At 52.9% G+C, this 19,883-nt stretch overlaps 1 protein-coding gene across 5 annotated transcripts in view; it reads left to right on the top strand.

The window, feature by feature from the left end:
* SLC38A10 (solute carrier family 38 member 10) overlaps positions 1-19,883 on the top strand; it is a 54,402-nt gene that overhangs the window by 12,019 nt on the left and 22,500 nt on the right. For all 5 annotated transcript variants that reach the window (XM_075904071.2, XM_075904070.2, XM_075904069.2 and 2 more), the window contains exons 5-10: positions 1,184-1,327; positions 4,471-4,595; positions 8,198-8,300; positions 9,297-9,479; positions 11,638-11,749; positions 12,485-12,591. In XM_075904071.2, coding sequence (XP_075760186.2) covers positions 1,184-1,327; positions 4,471-4,595; positions 8,198-8,300; positions 9,297-9,479; positions 11,638-11,749; positions 12,485-12,591 — 774 coding nt within the window. The remainder of the gene's footprint in view (positions 1-1,183; positions 1,328-4,470; positions 4,596-8,197; positions 8,301-9,296; positions 9,480-11,637; positions 11,750-12,484; positions 12,592-19,883) is intronic.

The raw sequence follows: 19,883 nt of genomic DNA, 5'->3' as shown, positions 1-19,883 counted from the left end.
TCTCCCGCACACTGAACCCCGACTGATTTTTCTTTGGGTCCATGGCCCCCGATGCAAAGAAGCTTCCTCACCTCTGCACTGAAACAAGAGAGTACCTTGCCATGTCAGCACCTACCAGTCCTGAAGCATGTCAGACAGTAGGATGCCAAAAACTCCTGACATAGGAAACAGCATGTGCCACAAAATAACTCTCTTAAAATGCGAGTCTCGTGAAATATGTGGCCTGCAACAAATTCCACCTGGAGTGTCTGCGGGAGTTGGTACGTTCTGTCCCTCTTCCTTTGCTCAGACTCTCCTCCCCATCTACCATTCTAGTTTGAAGTGCTTCTCCTGCGCCCCAACTGGAGTACTTTGGGGTGCAGAGAGGACGGACCAGGGTATTTCAGCCACCCGCCAATCCCCTTCCAATTGAAATACACCCCGTACTCCTCCCCCACCCCGCTTTAGATGGGGACTGTTGGGGAGTGCCTCTCCCTGGCACAGATGGGACAGACGCGTTCTTCCCTGGCGCACTGCTCTCCAAAGGAACAACCTGCGGTTTTCGGATGGGGATGGGGCAGGCGGGGGAAGTGACGTGGACGTGTCGCTGGATCTTGGAGTGGTTGATATCTGCGCCAGCCTGATGCTGCGAAGCTCAGATTAAGGAACTGTGAAGTTAGAAAGAAGCATTGTGGCTGCAGCCAAATGAGTGATTAAATATCTCCAAGCGTTTCAGAATGTTCTGCTATCATAAATACCAATATGTGTTTCTGATTAATTCTCTGGATCGGAGTTTTCAAGACTTCCATTTCTGTTCTCCTGTCCCCTCCTCTTTTTTTGAGATGCAAGGTTAATTTTCATGTGGCTGCTGGAAGTGCATACAAAATATTCAGCTTGTCTGTGTTTGGATTATCGTTTAACCCCCCCAGCAAAGCTGCTTGAGAGTGGGTTGGCGTGTGCTGTAGAGAGCAACAGTGGCACCCAGTGACTGCACAGGTTAATCACAGACCTTGCTGAGGAAATAATAGTTCCCGGTCTAGGAGCCTTGTCCAAAGCGTCCGATTCCTCGCCTCTTCTCTTTGCCTCCTGTCTCCTCCTTGGGGTAATCCGCTCTTTTTGTCAAGACTGGCCTATGAGTCCCAGTTCACAAAATGGGGAGATCTAAGCCGGCTCTGTACGTCTGTCCCTTATGCTGATCTTTCAGGTAACTGGCAGTTTCCGCATAATCCTGCTGTTTGCTGTCTCCCTGTGCATCGTCCTGCCATTGAGCCTCCAGAGGAATATGATGGCTTCCATACAGTCGTTCAGTGCCATGGCTCTGATCTTCTACACGGTGTTTATGTTTGTGGTGAGTATCGATGGCGCGGGAAAATGTTGCGTCTTTAGCGGGGAGAGCATCCGTGGTTAATTCCTCTGAAAGAAAACTCTATGCAGATTGAGGCCCTGACCCTGCCAGCTGTTCCGTGTGGGAGGGCCCGCTGCCTGGCAGCCCAGCGGGGGACTGTGTGCTCACAGGGGCTGCCCACCGGGAACAGCATGCCGGTTCGGGGTCCAAGTTTGAAACACAGTACTCATTTCTGTTACATTCTGCTGACGCCGCATGGGAGAACTGTCGCCCTGATGCCCACACGCTTATCCACATGGAAGTAAGAATATACAGCCCTATTGTATAGGAATTGGCTAGCACGTCTGTCAGGCGCTGTGAAGACTATACATTGTGGCGGCTGAGCCACATTGTGGCCTGTATTACACGGTGTGCTTTCGAGTGCTTGTGCGGCTTGTAACATTCTGAATTTCTGATTAAATGTGGAGACAGGCGACGAGGGAAGACGTACACGGCTGCAAAATGAATTCTGTAATGTAATAGCTTTTTCCCTTAAAACTCATAAAGCCTTGATCTTTGGGGAGAAAAATGATTATTTTTAAGGACACAAGTTTTTACACTGCTTGCAAGATTTGGATCGGTGGTAAATGTCATGGAGCCAATCAGCGTTTTTCTTCCTAAATGGTCGCGCTTTAAATTGCTTCTGCAGTCAAGAGCTCATGGCCACATAAAGGTGGGGAAAAAAGTTTGTTTTAGGCCTCACGGAAAAGCTTTACCTTGAAGAAACTGCCAATTTGATTAAGTAGGCAGCACTGATGAGTTTCTACAGCTTACTAAGTTGTACTCCACCTAGAGGAGGAGGTTGATATATTGAAGAAGTTTCAGAGAAGAGCTGTGAGAATGATTAGAGCATTAGAAAATATACTTTGTACTGATAAACACAAGGAACTCAGTCTATTTAGCTTAACAAAGAGAAGATTAAGGAGTGACTTGCAGTGTTCCCTGTCAGCTGAGCGCTTGGGCGGCCGCCCAGGAGAGATTCAAATGCCACCTTAGGAGAACGCCCACAGACGGCAGCATGCTTTTCAATTGGTGGTGCACATATGCCTCAGTGCATATAACAAAATTTATTCTGCACATGGATGGACAAAATTAGAGGGAACATTGGTGACTTGATCCCAATCTCTAAGTACCAAGATGGGGAACAAAAACTGATCATGGGCTTTTTCAGTTTGGCAGGCAATGGTCCAGTGGCTGGAAATTGAAGCTAGACAAGAGTAGACTGGAAATAAACATGTTTTTAGCATTAAAGGTAACTAACTAGTGGAACAACTTCCAAGGAGTGTGGTGGATTCTGTATCCCCTGCAATTTTTAGGTGAGGATTGGATGTTTTCCTAAAAGATCTGCTCCAGGAACTGTTTTGGGGAAGTTCTGCGGTGTGTCTTATGCGGGAAGTTTAACAGGATGATTACAGTATTTCTTCAGGACACTCGTTAAATGACACTGTTAACTGGCACTGGAGATTTTAATTCACTTAATGCACAGCGGTACTGCTAGCCCCAAGTGTTCAATACAGTGCGGGGCAACCTACGTTAGCGATCTTTCATGGGCCGCACGATTTCTGTAACTAAGATGGTCTCCCGGGACAGGGTAGTTTTAATAAGTGCGCTTGTGTAGCTAGAATTTGCACATGCTGACTGAGCCGTAGCAGCGGACCCAAAGAAAAATCAGTCAGGATTCAGTGTGTGGAAGAGGACTGTCAGGGAGCATATGTGGGGGGGAGGATGTAAGGAATGGGGTCCCTAGCCTCTGTTTGTCGGAGGGTGGAGATGGATGGCAGGAGTGAGACGGCTTGATCATTCCCTGTTCGGTTCCCTCCCTCTGGGGCACCTGGCTTGTAATCAGCCCGCACCTCCCTTCACGTGCCCTGGCTCTACATGCGTGTCACTTCAGTCGTACTGGTAGGAAAACACCGACATGTATGGAAATGAGCAGAATCTGGCAACCCCGTGCGTGGGCAATGGGAACAAAAAGTCTCGTGAGCCACGCACAGGCGTTCCCAAAGCAGATCTTTTAGGGGAACATCCAAGAGGCTGCAGGTTTCCCACCACCTGGTTCAAAATCATGTCAGGCCCTCAGAGTGTCCTCAGGTTCTGAGTTCTTTTTATCTGGCCACTTGATTTCTGAGCTCCTAGGATGAGCTTTAGTCACTCAAGCTGTTCTCTGTGAGCTGGAGGGCTCAAAATGAAAGCTGTGATCTTTACAATCCCGAGATGCTGGAGCGGGGGGCCTTAAGGAAAACACCAAATGTCCCTAAAGTTAGTGACACTGACAGAATCTCTAGAAGCATTTAGACTAGTTCATAAATGGGCATTTGGATCAATGTTCCCGCTAATCTTTTCCAGACGTGTGGATTTTTCATTCACGTGTGGAATAATTACGTGCACTGAGGCATGTGCACCACCAATGGAAACACACAGCCTAAGCCGTGGTGCTCTGCTGCTCAGTAGGCGACGTTTGAATTTCTCTTGAGCAGCTGCACATGCGCCCAGCTTATAGGGAACATGGATTCAGATACGTGTACCTCTCATAAGCCATTTTTGGTGCCTCTGCTTACCTCCTTGGCATTGACGGTGGTCTTCAGAGCACTCTCATCCTCAGGGGGGCTTGGTTGGACGCTCTGCAGGTGTTGTCTTATCTGGGTGCGCTATGGCCCGTCATCTATAAGGACAATTTTCCTGTATCTGCCAGTTCCAGTTTCTCTGGCCCCAATGCAAATGACTGCCGAGTTGGACTGTTCCAACTCTAGGATGTGTGGTGGGAGGGAGTCATGGTGCTTGCTAGCAGCATGGCGCTGACCAGGGAAAGGGATGCGCCTTTTCAAAGGACCTTTGCTGCCCAGCAGCCAGCAGTGACCTGTACAGATCAGAGGAGCTGGAAGGTTGACTCACCTGGGTTGAGGGTTTGGGGCTGAGACTGGGAAAGCTTCAGAGTAAATATCCAGTTGTGAGGTGCGGGGTAAGTTACTCCACCCCTCTTCCTTCTTCAACAAGAGCCGCCTTATCTGCCCTCCACCACTGCCTTAGTGATGTTCCTGCCTATGTGCCCGCTCTGGCTCCGTGCCTCTGCTGGGTGGCTCTTAACCTCTTCTTTCCTTTGGCTCCAGATTGTGCTCTCCTCTCTCAAACATGGCCTCTTCGGTGGACAGTGGCTGAAACGGGTCAGCTACGTGCGCTGGGAAGGCCTTTTTCGCTGCATTCCCATCTTCGGCATGTCTTTTGCCTGCCAGTCGTAAGTACCCGCCGGTCCAGCGATCGTGGCGTTAGCTTGGGGAGAGCAGAGGGTCCCAGGGATCTGATTGGGGTAGCTGCCGTCTGGTTCCCTCTTGCAGTTTAATCACACTGTTTTACAGCCCACGGAAGTGCAGCCGCTTTTGTTACGCAGATGGGGGGAGGGAATTATGTTTCACTCAGGAGTTCCTGCACTCGAGCAATTACAGGTTCATAAAATGCACTGGGTCAGATTAATCCCTGGTGTGACGTCGTTGGCATTACACCAATGACGAATTTGATCCAGTGCTTGAAAAGCGTGGTTCAATATCAGGAAAAGAGACGTGGCTGCTTCCATCCTAACCGCCATCCGAACCCCCTCCCCAGGCACATCCACGCTGGCAGCCTCCCCAAATGCAGCTGTGAATTTTTAAAAGACACTTGCATAATCGTTGGCTTCAGATCATTGCTTCCAGTTGCCCACTGCTTTTAATGAGGGCTAGCTTCTGGGGCACACAGGCATGGTACCAAAGACCCGGTTATTTCCATGACTCCAGCAGCGTTACTTTCCCCAGCCAAATGACAAGAGCAAGTGATTCATGCCTGGTGGAAGCAGCAGCCAGGTCAAAATAGATGTGTAAATCCAATTGTGGACACAAAACAAGACCTTCAGCATTAGGAAGGCTGGCAGAATGGGCCCTTCCCCCCTGTAGTTCTAGCAAACGTGCTGCATGCCAGTAGTAAATTAATGTGACAAATAAAATTTGTTCATACTGCTGTGTTTACACCCACATGTGAGATCCAAATCATCATTTCCCACTTATCGTCTCTCTTGGCAGCTTTGTTTCTAGCAGAACACGCTCCAGTCTTGCTGTTTAATGTCTCCATTGTAATTGGCGACAGAAATTGTGTTCTTTTACAGCTTTACCTAGTTACCACTGTAGGGTTTTCTTTTTAAATAGAAAATTGTCCTTTTCTTGTGGTAGCCTCACAGTAACCAGTGCACATTTGTAGGGAGTTGGAAACCCAGCAAAATTATATGGTCTGGACTAGTGTGTGCATATATCTATCTAAATATAGATTCTGTTATGCCACTGAAAGAACGAGCCAAACCTACAGCTAAAACCTATATTTCCCCCGCCCCCAGCATCAGAAAAACATGCAGTCCATGTGATGTCACAGGCATATCATTTTCTGACTGGGGAGATTTAATTTTGCTGGCCTCCCAATCATTTTTTGAAAAATAAATATGAATAATATCTAAAAAAGCCATATTCTTCCCCCCCAGATACACAAATGCAACATGCAGTGGTGACAAGCAGAATGCACCATTATTTTCATCTCTCTTAAATGCATGATCATACTTGTAGATTCGGTTCCCCTGCGCTTTGAAATGTATATTAGTGTTGCTCAACTCAAAGAGGAATCTCCTTCTCCACCATTATGCAGTATGGTCTAGTAGATTCACTGGGGGGATTGGGAACTCGGAACCCCTGAGTTCTGATCCAAGCTCTGCCACATTCTTCCCATGTGACCTTGGGCAAGTCTCTTAGCCTCCATACCTCAGTTTGCCCAACTGTAAAATGGGCACACCATATTTGCCAGGAGGGTTGAGGATTAATATATAACCTGCACCTTGTCCTAGGTTCTGATGCCAGTGACACTGGTGTCATACCACTGAGGTCACCCACTCAGCAAAGTCAGAATGTGATCCCTTGGCTACTCTGGGTTTAGAGGGGTGTTTAACGATGTCACTTGCTGTAATGTCAGTGACGGCTTGTGGGTGCTCATTTTTCAGACTGGGCCTGGCGTCTAGGCACAAAGTGACCCTACATTGATTCTCTCGCTCTTGTGTGGTATCTCTTTAATCCCGCGTTTCCCTGCTGACTACTGCTCACGCAGCACCCGTATTCTGCACTACAAATAGTACAGGAGATGGGCTTCACGGGGGTTGGGTGGGGGAATACTGAGTGACAGACGACCTCACTGGTTCCAGCCACCTCTGCCATGCGCCCAGGGTTCCGTCTCGCAGGCTCCGACCCGCCTCGCTTGCGCCCTCCTCTCAGGACTACGGTGACTGTAGAGCGCAGGAGGTCTAGCAGTTCCTCTCCGCTCCAGCCTGGGGTCTTCGATTTACTGGCTTGCAAGTGATGTGGAGTTTCCTACACCAGGCATTTGCCAGGAGAAGGCTTCTGGTCTGTCACTGGCCTGCCACACGCCTGTTCTGGGTTAAAAATAGAACCCAAGCATGCCAGGGTGTGCTGCTTGCTGCGTGCGTGTCGTACTCTTGCTCCACCCAGACGGGCGTTTGACTGGCAGGGAGGTCACGGCGGCATGTGGTCTGGATTGCAGGGACTGGGAACCCAGGCTGACCAGATGGGCACGGCTGTTCGACCACAGAGGGATTGGAGGCAGCTAGAATTCACGTGGCACTCCCCCCCATCCCCCCAGGGCTATGCTGCTGCATTGTTATTGTGCCCACAAAATGGGAGCCTGGACAAGAGAGCGGTCTCCTCGTATTCTCGGATGGCTCTGCCGCCGCTCCACCCCCTGCTGGGCCTGCTGCTATTTCAGAGGAGAGCCCAGGAGGTCTGGCACTTGCTATATTAAGGGGCTTTATTTCAAGATCCGTGAAGAAGTTTAAATCCTACATGGCCTTGTACGAACATTTACCTCTTGGGTCCCATAAATACACGACTGTCACAGTGCGAGATATAGATAGATAGATATATACACACACGCATGCGCGCTCTCCTGCCTAGGTCGCAATATGCAGTTTAAAGTCACAGCCCAGTTTGCCCTGTGCAGAACATTTTGGTGCACCAAAGGTGAAGACTTTGATTCAGTTTCACACGCTTTTGTTTTAATGTCCGTTGGCGGTGGGGATACCCCCTCCCCTCTGAGTTACCCGTTCCCTCGTCTCTTTCGCCATAGTTGCTCTGTAGTATGCAGTCAGGAGGTGGCCACAGGGACGAGAGCAGCAAGAGGTTAATAAGTTGCTAAAATATGCACCTCGTGGTGTAGAAAAAGTAGGTTCCATGTGTTTTCCAAGGATATAAATACCCCCAAATCCTGTGTAATTGGCCCTTCTGGCTTTCTCTGAACTGGGTTCTAGCAGCAGCGCTGAAATATGACAGGCGCTGTATTTAATTTTGTTTGTTTAACTTTTCTTTGAGACAGTGCGATGCTCTAGTCCTCTTCCCGCTTTCATTCTGTAAACACTGCGCTGCTTTAATTATCGGCATGGCGCGCTCCAAGAACAATAATCTCCAATGTGCTGCCTGGACCTGTGCCACTGGTGTATCAGCGGAACAAACGGTCATTCACTTTGTAACACTTTTGAACCGAGATGTTTACATCACACGTTGAACTCCACGTGGTGGGAGGGAATGGGGGGGGGGGGAATATTTTTGCAGCACTTAACATGGTGAGTGTTCTGAAATCTCTTGGCACTAGCAATATAAATTGTGGACTGGTCGTGTTTGTTTACGCTGGGCGGGGGGGAGGCGTCAGAGATTTGTCTCTGCTGGGCTGCTGCAAGACAGCTTTGGGAATGCACTTGATTTTGCATCTCTCTGGACGGTTTCCTAAAACTGCTTAATATGTGAACCTGCTTTTCTGCAGCCAGGTCCTGCCGACCTACGATAGCCTGGATGAACCGTCCGTTAAAATAATGAGCTCCATATTTGCTTCTTCCCTAAACGTGGTCACCACCTTCTATGTTACGGTGAGCAACCTCTACCCTGCCTTACTCCCCCTTTGTCCCCTGCTCCCCACAAAGTGTCTTGTGGGATGAGCAGTCGGGAGCATAACTATCGTATGATAGGCCAGGCGTTCCCCGCTCTTGGGGATCAGGCGTCCTGGTGCTGAAAGCAAAATAAAGTGGAAGGGGGCTGCGCATGCAGGGAGGTGTTCAGAGAGCCCAGGGTCTTGGAACAATAGATCCCATTGAGCAGTGCTGGAGTGGGGGCTTCAGTCTCCCATTTTCCATGTGCAGTGGCTGGGTCTCCCATCTTCCAATCGTGTAACCGGACGTGGCGATGCCGTCCAATGAGCTGCTGTCTTTTGAGAGGGCTGCCCGTCAGCCTGTTGCCATTGGAAGGTTACAAAGGAAGTTATGCCTCATAAAACTCCAGTTAATAAAATCCAGTTAATAATTCCCACGGACAGCCTCCCATGTGAGTGAAGTTGCAGCACGGGCTTGTATTACAGTCTCCCTCGCTCACGGCATTCGGCAGCCATCTCGGCTGCAATGCTTAGCCTGCGAGCAAACTCGGAGCAAGGTGGGGTACTGGGAAGGCAGCTGCCCAGCTCCCATCCTCACCCATTCCAGGGGGTCCCCAGTTAAACCCAGGCATCGCCAGCTAATAATGTTAGTGGCTTTTTGGTGAAAGCACCTGCAGCCACCTAGCTTGATTAGGAACGATACCATAGCCGGGTCTCCTGGAAGATCTGCATTGTAGGAAGTTTCCCCCGGTTTCTTAGCTGGGCAGTGCCCTGTTTCATTTGACACACTTTGCCAGTGGGGCGTTGCTTTTGGAAAAGCTCAAAGCACTGCACTCCTGCAGTCTCTCCCCGCTGCCCTCCCTGGCTTGGCGAGCCAAGTGTCATACAAGTGTCCCAATGCCGCAAAGGGAGGTCTAGGGGGAGCCCTGGGCTTGTATGCTGGCTGTTAAGAAAACACCCCCCGGCCTAGCACTCCCTCCCTTTCCCCATTGCACAGGTGGGCTTCTTTGGTTACGTGAGCTACACTGACGCCATCGCGGGGAACGTGCTCATGAACTTCCCCTCCAACCTGGTGACCGAGATGATTCGCGTGGGGTTCATGATGTCGGTCGCTGTTGGGTTCCCCATGATGATTCTGCCTTGCCGGCAGGCACTCAACACCCTCCTATTTGAGCAGCAGGTAAGCCCCTCCCGCCCCGCGCCGCCAGAGGGCGCGCTTTCTCTCTTCCCCTGGCCTGCCCAGCTCGGCCGAGGCCGCCGTATTTCTGAAGAGCAGCAGGTCCCTGGTGTTGAGAGAGGATGAACCCCCAGCCCCAGCCACTGTCCTGCAGCTGCCAGTGAAATGGGAACCCCTGGGGTGCCCCAAGAGGGGCAGCAGGAGGCTCTGAGCAGAGCTGCTTGTGAGTCTGGCTCTGGAAACGCGCCCGCTGATATGCAGCCGCTCGGAAGGCTTGGCCTTGCACAGCACGGAATAGTTTAACAGGGTTGCACCGTGTGCTCTGCCATCCCCTCACTAGAGCCCGAGTGCAGTGCTCGCTCCATGCTCCAGTAGCCCTTCTCACACCCGGTGTATGCCAAGCGGCGTAAGGGTGCGCTCTCCCTTAGGAGCCGGAGAGGGAGACTTGTCCGTTAGAAACCGAGGACACCCCTTGCCTCCTCCAGCCGCCGTCCCATCTCACAGCCGTATCTAGCTCAAGCTCACGGTCCCCTCCTCCCGACATCTCTGCACCTGCGCCTTCCTGCTCGCTTCTCTAGCTCGGTCTTGCATCTTTAGCTTTCACTTCCTGCTTTGCCTCCCCTTCTTGTAGGCCAGACGGCTCCTTCCTTCCTTCAGATGCTTCCGCTCCACGTCCCGCTTCCTCGTAACAGTTCAGGGATGCCCAGCTGTAGAAATACAGCTTAAATACCCCGCTCCCTCAGGCGCTTTCACCATGCCTGGAAGCAGGTCGTCTTCTGGCCTTAGGTGTACTTTGTGACTACACCAGGGTGGGCAGCAGAGCCTCCGCAGGCTGGATGCGGCCTGCTGCCTCCCTGCCACTCCTCTGCCCCCAGGTCAATCGAGGCCTTGGGACGGGGGAGCGCACAAAGTCTCCTCCTGCCCGGCAAGGGGTGCACAGCGCCTGGATTGAACCGCTGGCTGTTCTGAGCAGCTGGTGGTTCACTCTAGGCACCACACACTCCTGGCACGGTGGGGGCAAGGGGCCAGAGACTTTGTGCACTGCCATGCCTCCAGGCCCTGATTGGCCTGCGGGGAGGGGAAGCGCTGGAAGTCTCCACCCACTTCCAAAGGCACATGGTGCCTACAGGGAACCGCCGGCTGTTCAGAACAGTTGGTGGTTCTCTGTAGGCAGTGGAGGGGTGTGGGGGGGAAACACTTCACATGCTCCCCTGCCCCCAGGCCAATCAGGGTCTGTGGGCAGGGGATCACGGGAATTGTCCTGGCCCCACTCTTTCTGGGGCAGACCAGGGCCGCTTCAAAAATCTGTTAAGTGCCCCCCCTTCAAATATTATTGCCCACCCCTGACTGCACCATCCGCCCGATTTAGACTGTAGATCTCTTGTGGCAAGAGCATGTCGTCCTCGGTGTGGTGTTCAGCACGAGGCATGCCCTGGAGAGCAGAGAGCAGGGAGATACCGTGGGGATGTGCTGAGGCCTTTGTGTGCTGAGCCGCAGAGAAGCCTTCTGGGCAGGAAGTAAATGGCGAGTCGCTGGGCGCGCCAGAGCCTGGATCACAGGAGCCTTGCTGTCGAGGCAGCGCCCCGGGGCTCTGCCCGAGGGTGGGGAGGGGCGTGTTTCAGCTGGGGGGGGGCTGGATCGGGCAGGGAAGCCTGTTGTGGTTTGGAAGTGGCACCACAAATGCCGTTGGCTGTTTGCAGAGGCGTGGAGCTAGCTGTGAGCCAGGGCCGTGGAGCGGTCCCCTGCTTCCCCAGCTGCACTCAAGAGCCCACGAGCTGTAGCAACAGCCAGCTTGTTTCCCTAGTAACCCTGGGCCCAGGTGCCCTCGCGTTGTCACCACCGCTTGCACTTTCTCCGGCACTTGCTCCCCGCGGCGTTGCCTGGCCGGCGGGACGGGCAACGGAGGGAGCTGTGGTGCTACCTGCCGTCGTCAACCAGACGCTGAGAACTAGCAGCTTGGGTGCCCCTGCACATCAAAATGTCCCCCCCACTTCGCTTTGCCCTCTGCCTGCGTACCTAGGGAGGGGGGCGCGTTGGCAGGCCCTCCCGGCACTGCACGGCCTCGTCCGGCTCAGCTCGCAGGGCGCGCTGGACTGGCAGCTGTGGGGTCCTGCGGGCGCGAAGCTGGGGCTTAACGCGCTGTGTCTGTGCTTTTCCGTAGCAAAAAGATGGCACCTTTGCCGCGGGGGGTTACATGCCGCCCCTTCGATTTAAAGCCCTCACGCTGGCGGTCGTGTTTGGAACCATGGTCGGAGGCATCATGATCCCGAATGGTAAGTGCAGGCGTGGGAGCGAATGGAGGCTGGCACGCTGAGTGGTTGTTAGTTACCCAGGTTTCGTTTGTGCCGCGCTCACGCCTGTGTTCACCAGCCGTGTGTCCTGCAAGCGGTGCACTCGGGCAGCCACCTAGGAGAAATTCACGTGCCACCCTGCTGATTAGCAGAGCGCCCCCAGCCAGCAGCATGGGTTTCTTCTGGTGGTGCACATCTCCCTGTGCCTCGGTGCACGTAACAACATTGATTCCACACACGGAAGGAAAGAATCAGTGGGAACATTGTTCACAAGAATGCCCGTTATTTATGGCTACGGATCCCGCGTGCCGGCGTGTCCAGCTAGCACTGGCTGTGTCTGCGTGCTCCCTACACACGGCTGCAGAAAAGGCGAGCCTGGGAGGGGTGATTAGCTCGCCTGGCTGCGAGCAGGAACGTGGAGACTTGCGGGGAGGGGGACTGGGAGGAGGTGCCCTTGCAGAGAGAGAGCCCAGCAGGGACTTGCAGCTGGGCGAAGTCATTAGAAGGTGACTAAGTCCTTGTGCGCTGCATACATTGCAGTGACTAATTTTACCCCAGTTCTGGTTCTCTGCTGGCTGGAGGCTGGTCTCACGTTCTCTAGGGTTGCTCGGCGCTGTGGTCATAAGTGGCGCCCTGCCAGCCTCCCCAGATCCTTCCCCTCCCTCCAAGGATTTTTCACACACTCATGTCTTTATTGTTCTTGCTCTTTCTCGCCAGTGGAGACCGTCCTGGGCCTAACAGGTGCTACCATGGGAAGCCTCATCTGCTTTATCTGCCCAGCTCTTATTTACAGGAAAATCCACAAGAATGTCCTTTGCTCACAGGTCAGTGCTGATGCTAATTGACTTCTCCCCCAGCTCCCTGGAGAGCCTGGGAACTTGCTTGGTTTCACGGCCGCGGGGAGACCTGTCGCACCCTCCCCTTCCCCCGATTCAGGTGGGAACTGTTGTGGTCCATTGCACGGATCAGAATCCCTCTGGAGCATGTGGACAGCGGAGGAGGTGCTTGCTCCGTGTGTCACATTGCAATGCCAGCAGCTTTTTATCCTTGTAGGGGCCAGTGAAGCATTCACTTTCCATGTGAAATGTTGTTTACCAAACCCAATCCAGTTTACCAGACCCTAACCCTGACGCTCCAGTGGGCCTGAGTTTGCCCCAGAATGAGAAATCCAGGCAGCATATACAACCTTCGTAAGCCTTCATTCTCAGCCTGTCTGAGCTGGGGAGCAGGGCGGACCCTGCTGCTGACCCTCGGCTGTTTAACAAGTGTCCGTTGGGGCTCCAGCATTGTCAGTCAGCAGGAATCAGAGTTGTTAGTTTAACTGCACAGTCCCCAGGGGGCAGAAGACATTTTTGTGGGTCCTACAGAAATAATGGCCTTTACTGTTTAATGGCTTGTGGGTTTACAAACACCCGTGAGGCTTTGAAAGCGGAGTGGGGTTTGGTTTTTTTTTTGCTGTTGCTTTCCTTTTCTGGCTGACACGCCTGTCCGTCTGCTGGTGCCTTGGTCCGGCTGTGGCAAGGCAGATGCCCCAGAGGGAAGGCCCTCCTGAATTTTCCGGGGAACGGAAAGCCCTTTTGATGGTGGGTTTTCACTCGGGCTGAGCAGAGGCCTCTGAGGCAGGTGGCCCAGGGCTCAGGATGGGCTGCGCTATTGGACAGACTGCCTGTCAGCTGCCCTCAGCCAAGCTGTGGGTGTCTCGCACCGCAGGGCCTGAGCTGCTGGGCACAGGAGCAGCAAGGCAGATGGTTGTATGGTACAGAAATCCCTGCCACGGCGTAGAGGCTTAAATAAAGTATCGGCTCAGCTGGGATTCATCCAGCCTGCCTGCGAATGAGCTGCTCCCGTCAGGTCTGCACACTTGCTCTGACCTGTGCTCGGAAGTGTTCCAGCGGGGAGCTCCCCCTGGCCGAAAAAAACAAGGAGCTGCAGGCCTGCTCCTGGGCCTCCAGCCTGGCTGCTGGGTTTTCTGCCCGCCCGCTGCTCGCTCCACTTCTGCACGATTCCCCCTCCTGTCTCCCGTGATGCTCCCATGCCCAGTTCCCAGCGGGATGCCTGCTCTTTCCCACTCCACTGGCTTTTTCCTCCTGCTTCCACCTGTGCAGCCATAAGTGACAGGAGAAGGGGCACTGCAAGAACTGGGCTTGTTTGGTTTGGAACAGCGAAGACTGAGAGGGGACATGAGAGCAGCTTTCAAGTACCTAAAAGAGTGGTAAAGGAGGGAGAAAAATTGTTCTCTTTGGCCTCTGAGGACGGGCTCAGAAGCAATGGGCTTAAACTGCAGCAAGGGAGGTTTAGGAAAAACTTCCTACCTGTCAGGGTGGTTAAACACTGGAATAAATTGCCTGGGGAGGTTGTGGAATCTCCATCGCTGGAGATATTGAAGAGCAGGTTAGACTGACATCTATGGGGGATGATCTAGATGGGGCTTGGTCCTGCCGTGAGGGCAGAGGACTGGACTCTGCGACCTCTCGAGGTCCCTTCCAGTCCTGTGATTCTACGACTGTGACTTGTTTCCCAACCCCGGGCAATAAACCTGCTGCCGCTCTCCTGGCATGCATGGGTCCAGCTGCTAGCTGGTTACTAGCTCTGCTGATTTAAAAAAAAAAAAAAAAAAAAAAAGATTTGAAATCCATCTTTATGGGCATCTTCATCTGCCTAAAACAATCATGGTGCGATTCTTCTAGGGAGAGCGCTTCTCTTTCCCAGGGCTGGGCTGTTTACCATGCCCAGAGTCTATTGGATGCCTGCGAGCGTTTGGAGAGCTCCCTGTCAGGTAGCACTGAATTTCACGTGCCTGAACACTGAACTGGTGGCACCGTTTGCACTCGAGCCTGGAGGAGTCGGAGGAAGGGTTGAGAAGTTCTTTTCCGAGGGGGCAGGGCGTTTGCATCCCCAGATGTTTCTGTTGGCCAGCAAAGGGTGTCTAAGTCTGCCCCGGAGTTGTTAATTATTACAGACAGCCGGTCAGTCAACAGCTGGCCACGAGCCAGAGTCTGGGAATTGCAGCTTGGATTAAGCTCTGGGGGTGGCTTAGTTAAAAGGCTCCGTGGGCTGGAAAGATGATCAGGTAACGGCGACGAGGGGAAGTGGAAAAGCTTAACGCCAGGCTCACAGAGGTGTGAATGAATCGAGAAATTCTCCCCTTTGTTGTGGTCAGCGCCATCAAGTGTGGCTTGTAAAGTGCAGGGTGCTCTCTGGCTCGGCACGGGATGGCGACAGGGCGATGGCATGTAACGCTGCCTCCTGGGAGCTCGGGACAAACTCTGAGGTTTGGCCAGGGGCTGTTAATGGTCAGGGTGAGGCCTGTAAACAAAAGGGTTAGCTTCTGACAGGAAGGTGTTGGCTTCCCGGAGTTGACACAAGTTTGTTTGAGAGGCCCTTTTGGGTGAGGCATCACATGGGGAAAATGAGGCACAGAGAGGCTCCCCACCCTCGTCTGGTGACCCCTGTTTATACCCAGGTGAAGGGATGTTAAAAAGTGGGGAACTGCATAGCCACTGAAAATCTCCGTGGTTACACACACCCGCAGCGGCAGCAAGCTCCCCACGCTGGCTTTTAGGCTGGCTCCTGGCGAGTACCGGCTCCTGCCTGCCGGCCCCACTGTCTGTGTCAGAGGCAGCAGCGCAGGGTGGCAACTGGCTCTCAGGGAGCAGGGCCAGCAGGCGGGAGCCCGTACTTGCCGGAAGCCAGCTTAAAACATCCGTCTTTATCCGAGGCAGCAGCACAAGGCAGCAGCCTATGAGTAACCGTGAACCTTAACCAGTAAGCCCAGGATCATCCATTAACCGTTTACACGGTTATACGGTCACATCCCTACTGAGGTAGTGGGGCTGGAAAGTGGCTCTCCTTGGCTTTACCAGGGCCAGACCCCGTCATCTCTCATGCATGGTACCGTTCTTGGTCTTTGCAGCTCAATAACTGCACAGGCGTCTGGCCTTCTCGATAGAATCGTAGAACACTAGAACCGGAAAGGACCCCGAGAGATCGATTCCAGTCCCTGGCCCTCACGGCAGGACCAAGCACCGTCTATATCATGCCCCATAGGTGTCTGTCCAACCTGCTCTTAAATATCTCCAGTGATGGAGATTCCACAACCTCCCCAGGCAACTTACAACAGTGTTTAACCACCCTGAAAGGCGGGAAACTTTTCCTAATGTCCAACCTAAACCTCCCTCACTGCAATTTAAGCCCATTGCTTCTTGTCCCATCATCAGAGGCCGAGGAGAATCATTTTTCTCCTTCCTCCTTGTAACACCCCTTTAGGTACCTGAAAACTGCTATTGTGTCCCCCCTCAGACTTCTCTTTTCTAAACTGAACAAGCCCAGTTCTTTCAGTCTTCCCACATAAGTCATGTTCTCTAGACTGTTCATCATTTTTGTTGCTCTTCTCTGGACCTTTTCCAATTTCTCCACTTTTTGGAAATGTGGTGCCCAGAACTGGACACAAGACTCCAGCGGAGGCCTAACCAGAGCAGAGTAGAGCGGAAGAATGACTGCTCGTGTCTTGCTCATAATACTCCTGTTAATGCAGCCCAGAATCATGTTTTTTTTTTTTTTTTTTTTTTTTTTTTTTTTTTTTTTTGCAACAGTGTCACACTGTTGGCTCATATTTGTGGTCCACTCTGACCCCTAGATCCCTTTCTGCAGGGCTCCTTCCTAGACAGTCGCTTCTCATTCCGTGTGTGTGAAACTGTTTCTAAGTGGAGCACTTCGCATTTGTCCTTATTGAACTTCACCCTATTTACCTCAGACCATTTCTCCAGTTTGTCCAGATCATTTTGAATTATGACCCTACCCTGAGAAGCACTTGCAACCCCTCTCTGCTTGGGATCATCTGCAAATTTAATAAGTGTACTCTCTATGCCAATATTTAGATCGTCGATGAAGACATTGAACAGGACCAGTCCCAAAACAGGACCCCTACTTGTTATGCCCTTCCAGTATGACCAGGGCCGGCTCGAGCCATTCCTGCGCCCCGGGAAGCGAGCACGTGATGCATGCGCCGTGCACCCTCATTGTACGAGGAGTAAGGGAGGTTGGAGGAAGAGTGCTCTTTCTCGGACTTCCTGCTGCGTAGACAGCGCCAAAAGCCGAAATAAGCTATTTCGACTTCAGCTACGCACTTGACGTCATTCAAGTTGTGTAGCTTATTTCTGCTTTCGCCCTGTTGTATAGACGTGCCCTAAGAGACCGAGGCAGGTTTTGAGGCTAGTGTCCGATATTTCCTTGGCTGTGTAAGGATACGTTCAGACAACGGGGCTATTTTGGGATAAACGTGCCCGTTATTTTGAAATAACAGGCGCGCTATCCCTGTAATCCTAGTTCCACGAGGGCTAAGGGATGTCTCTAAATAGCACGTTACTTCAAAATATGATCGAAACAGGATACACAATGTACGTAGCACAAATTGCGTATCTTATTTCGAGTTTAGGGTGCCTTGTAGACGCACCCTAATAGTTACTAAGAGGGATCACTTAGGGAGAGCATGGGTTAGTGGTTAGAGCATGTGGCGGTGGCAGCATGGTGGTCTGGGTTCTCTTCCCTGCCCCGGTACTCCTGGAGTGAGTGTCCCTTCCCTGACGCTGTAGTGTCCCAGAGATCTCCCACGACTCCCCCGGGAGCAGCCAGTGCCTCCTGGAGCATCTCTTTTCCAAACTAAACAAGCCCAGTTCTTTCAGTCTTCCCTCCTAGCGCATGTTCTCTAGATAGTCTGCTTGCAGTTAACCGCCTCCCCTCTTGGTGAGGGATTAGGGATGTTAGCGGGTGAGCAGAGCTGTGTGGCCCTGGAAGCGGCATGGGAGCTGGCAGTCCTGTGTGAGGAGCAGCTCCAGCCCCATTTAATCTGTTAACCAGTTAAACTTAACGCTTAACCGGCTAACTAATTAACAGGATGTTCCATCCCTATCAGGGATGTAAACAGGTAACTAGTTACCCCATAAGCATTAAGCTTACTGGATAGGTATCTGGTTAACCAGATGGGCCGGGTAGTGGGAACTTGGACAGGTCAGCCCACTTCCCCGCATGCAGGAGCAGGCGGGACCCTGGTCACAGCGCGGCGTCCATGCCATGCCTGCCTACAGCCCTGTGAGACACCCGCCCTGGCGGCTCTGCGCTGGCACTCCCATGGGGGACGGGCTAAACAGTCCCATTTAATCGCTTATCCAGTTAACGGTCTTGAACGATATGTACAGCCCTGCTCTCGGTGTTTCCTAACACTGCTCAGGGTCCAAAACAAAAGGGTTTAGAAAATACGCTGCAGTCCTTCTCCCAGGCCACGTGCTTCCTAGATCCCTGCCATGTCTGCAGGAGGCACCTGAGGATACTTCAGCTTCTGGGCATAGGGGGAGCTCAGAGCACTAAGCAACATCGGCAGGGCAAAGCACATTCCCTTCTTCACGGCCAAGCCCCCCACGGCTAGACTGCTCCTGGGGGAAGTGAGGCCTTTTGACTCTGCCTTAGTGGCCAGACGCGGGTTTCTGCGGCCCTGGCTAGGCCTGCCGCTTGTGAGGTTTCCTGGTGCGCCCCCTCCATAGCACTCCGCTGCGCCACTGCTGGCGGCTGTTCAGCGGCAGGTGAGGGTCGAGGGTCCCTCGTTCACCAGTGTTGACCCTTTGTCCGTCCGCCTGCACAAAGGGACGCTGCAGAGGGCGGCTAACCAGAGGTGCCCCCCTCTGGGAGAAGGCTCCCTCGGGGATGGGAAGGGGAGTCGAGCTCCCAGAGCCTGGCTGAGGCCAGCAGGAAGCGATTTTTTCGGGGGTGTATTTGGGCTTTGGTGTCATGTGACATGGAGACAGCTATTTGAGTCTCTGCTCTTCGTTGTCGTCTCTGGCAGGCCCCTGCCTGCAGTGATGCAGGAGCAGACGAAGTTCCTTATTGCCGTGTTCTTGCTACGATCTTATAATTACCCCGTTGGCATTACGGGAAGCCCAGCTAGGGAGATAAATGTCTTTTCCTCCTCACTCGCGTTCCAGCAAGGTCATTTCTGCCGTTTGACTGGCTGCCTGCAGATGCTGGGTCAGATCCATTACCTTCCTGGGTAGTCACCTGCAAATGAGGGTGTTTTAAAATTTAACCCTTTGAGTGATGTTGCTTGGAACAATGTTTTATTCTGGGAACTATAAAACAAGCCCCTCTGGAGGGGGATAATTAACGAGAGACTCCACGGGAGCTCTTAAGAAGTGCTTTAATGCAGCCCTGCCAGCCCTTTTCAGGCAACAACGAATTCACCGGACAGAGACCTCAGCTGGTCCCTGCTGCCTGCCGCTCGGCTGTTCAGCCTGTGACCAATGAGCTTTGTTCTGCAGTTGTACCACGTGGTGGACCCGCGCTCCTGTCCTGTCCCTGGCACCTCCACAGCTGCCTGGAGTGGTCAGGGTTGCAGGCGCTGGCAAGGCAGTGATGGGAAGCTTTGCCCAGCCCCCTCCCCGCACTCCGCCTGGCTCCAGGCAGAGAGTGGTTGGCTCCTGGAGAGCCCAGACGGACTCTGAAAGCCCTGAGAGGCAGCGTGGCTCGGAGCATCCGAGCGGGAGGGATGCGAGGCCCCGGGCGTTGAATCAGGGCTGAGAGGTGCCTCCCAATGCCCAGTAAGAACTGAATTTTCTTTGAAACAAACCCAGCTGCCATTTGCTGTTCAAATTCTCCGCTGTTTCCCCAGAGAGCTCTCAGGCCTGTGCGCTAAGGATCTAACCGTGCAGTCGATTAACCAATTAACCGATAAGCAAAAGCCTGTAGGTTAATGCTATAGACTACATGCATCCCCTCCCCCCCGGCCACTTAAATGTTTTAACAGGCTGGCCAGCAGCCTGGCTCACTCCTGGCTTGTGCCGGGTCTGGGACCTACCCCCGCTGTGATTCTGCATTTGAGGTGTATTAGGAGGGAGGTGGGCATGCAGCCTGGCTCAGTTCTGGCTCATGCTGGGAGCTCAGATCCCTCCTCCCCCAACACAGGGGTTGCTGCTCTTCCCCCCCCCCCTTCCCCCCCCCCCCGGTGTGGCTGCCTCTGTATCAGAGGCATCAGTGTGTGGTGACATGCAGCCAGTCCGCGAGGGGAGCTGGTTTTTAAACTGACTTCCTTCGCAGAACAGCGCAGCACCTGGCACCCTGCGCTGCTGCC

This window comes from Pelodiscus sinensis, chromosome 20, assembly GCF_052426305.1.
Source record: "Pelodiscus sinensis isolate ZL-2025 chromosome 20, ASM5242630v1, whole genome shotgun sequence".
In the NCBI taxonomy this organism is placed as follows: domain Eukaryota; kingdom Metazoa; phylum Chordata; order Testudines; family Trionychidae; genus Pelodiscus; species Pelodiscus sinensis.
Note: the sequence above shows the minus strand (reverse complement) of the source record. Positions and strands in the feature narration are given on the sequence as shown.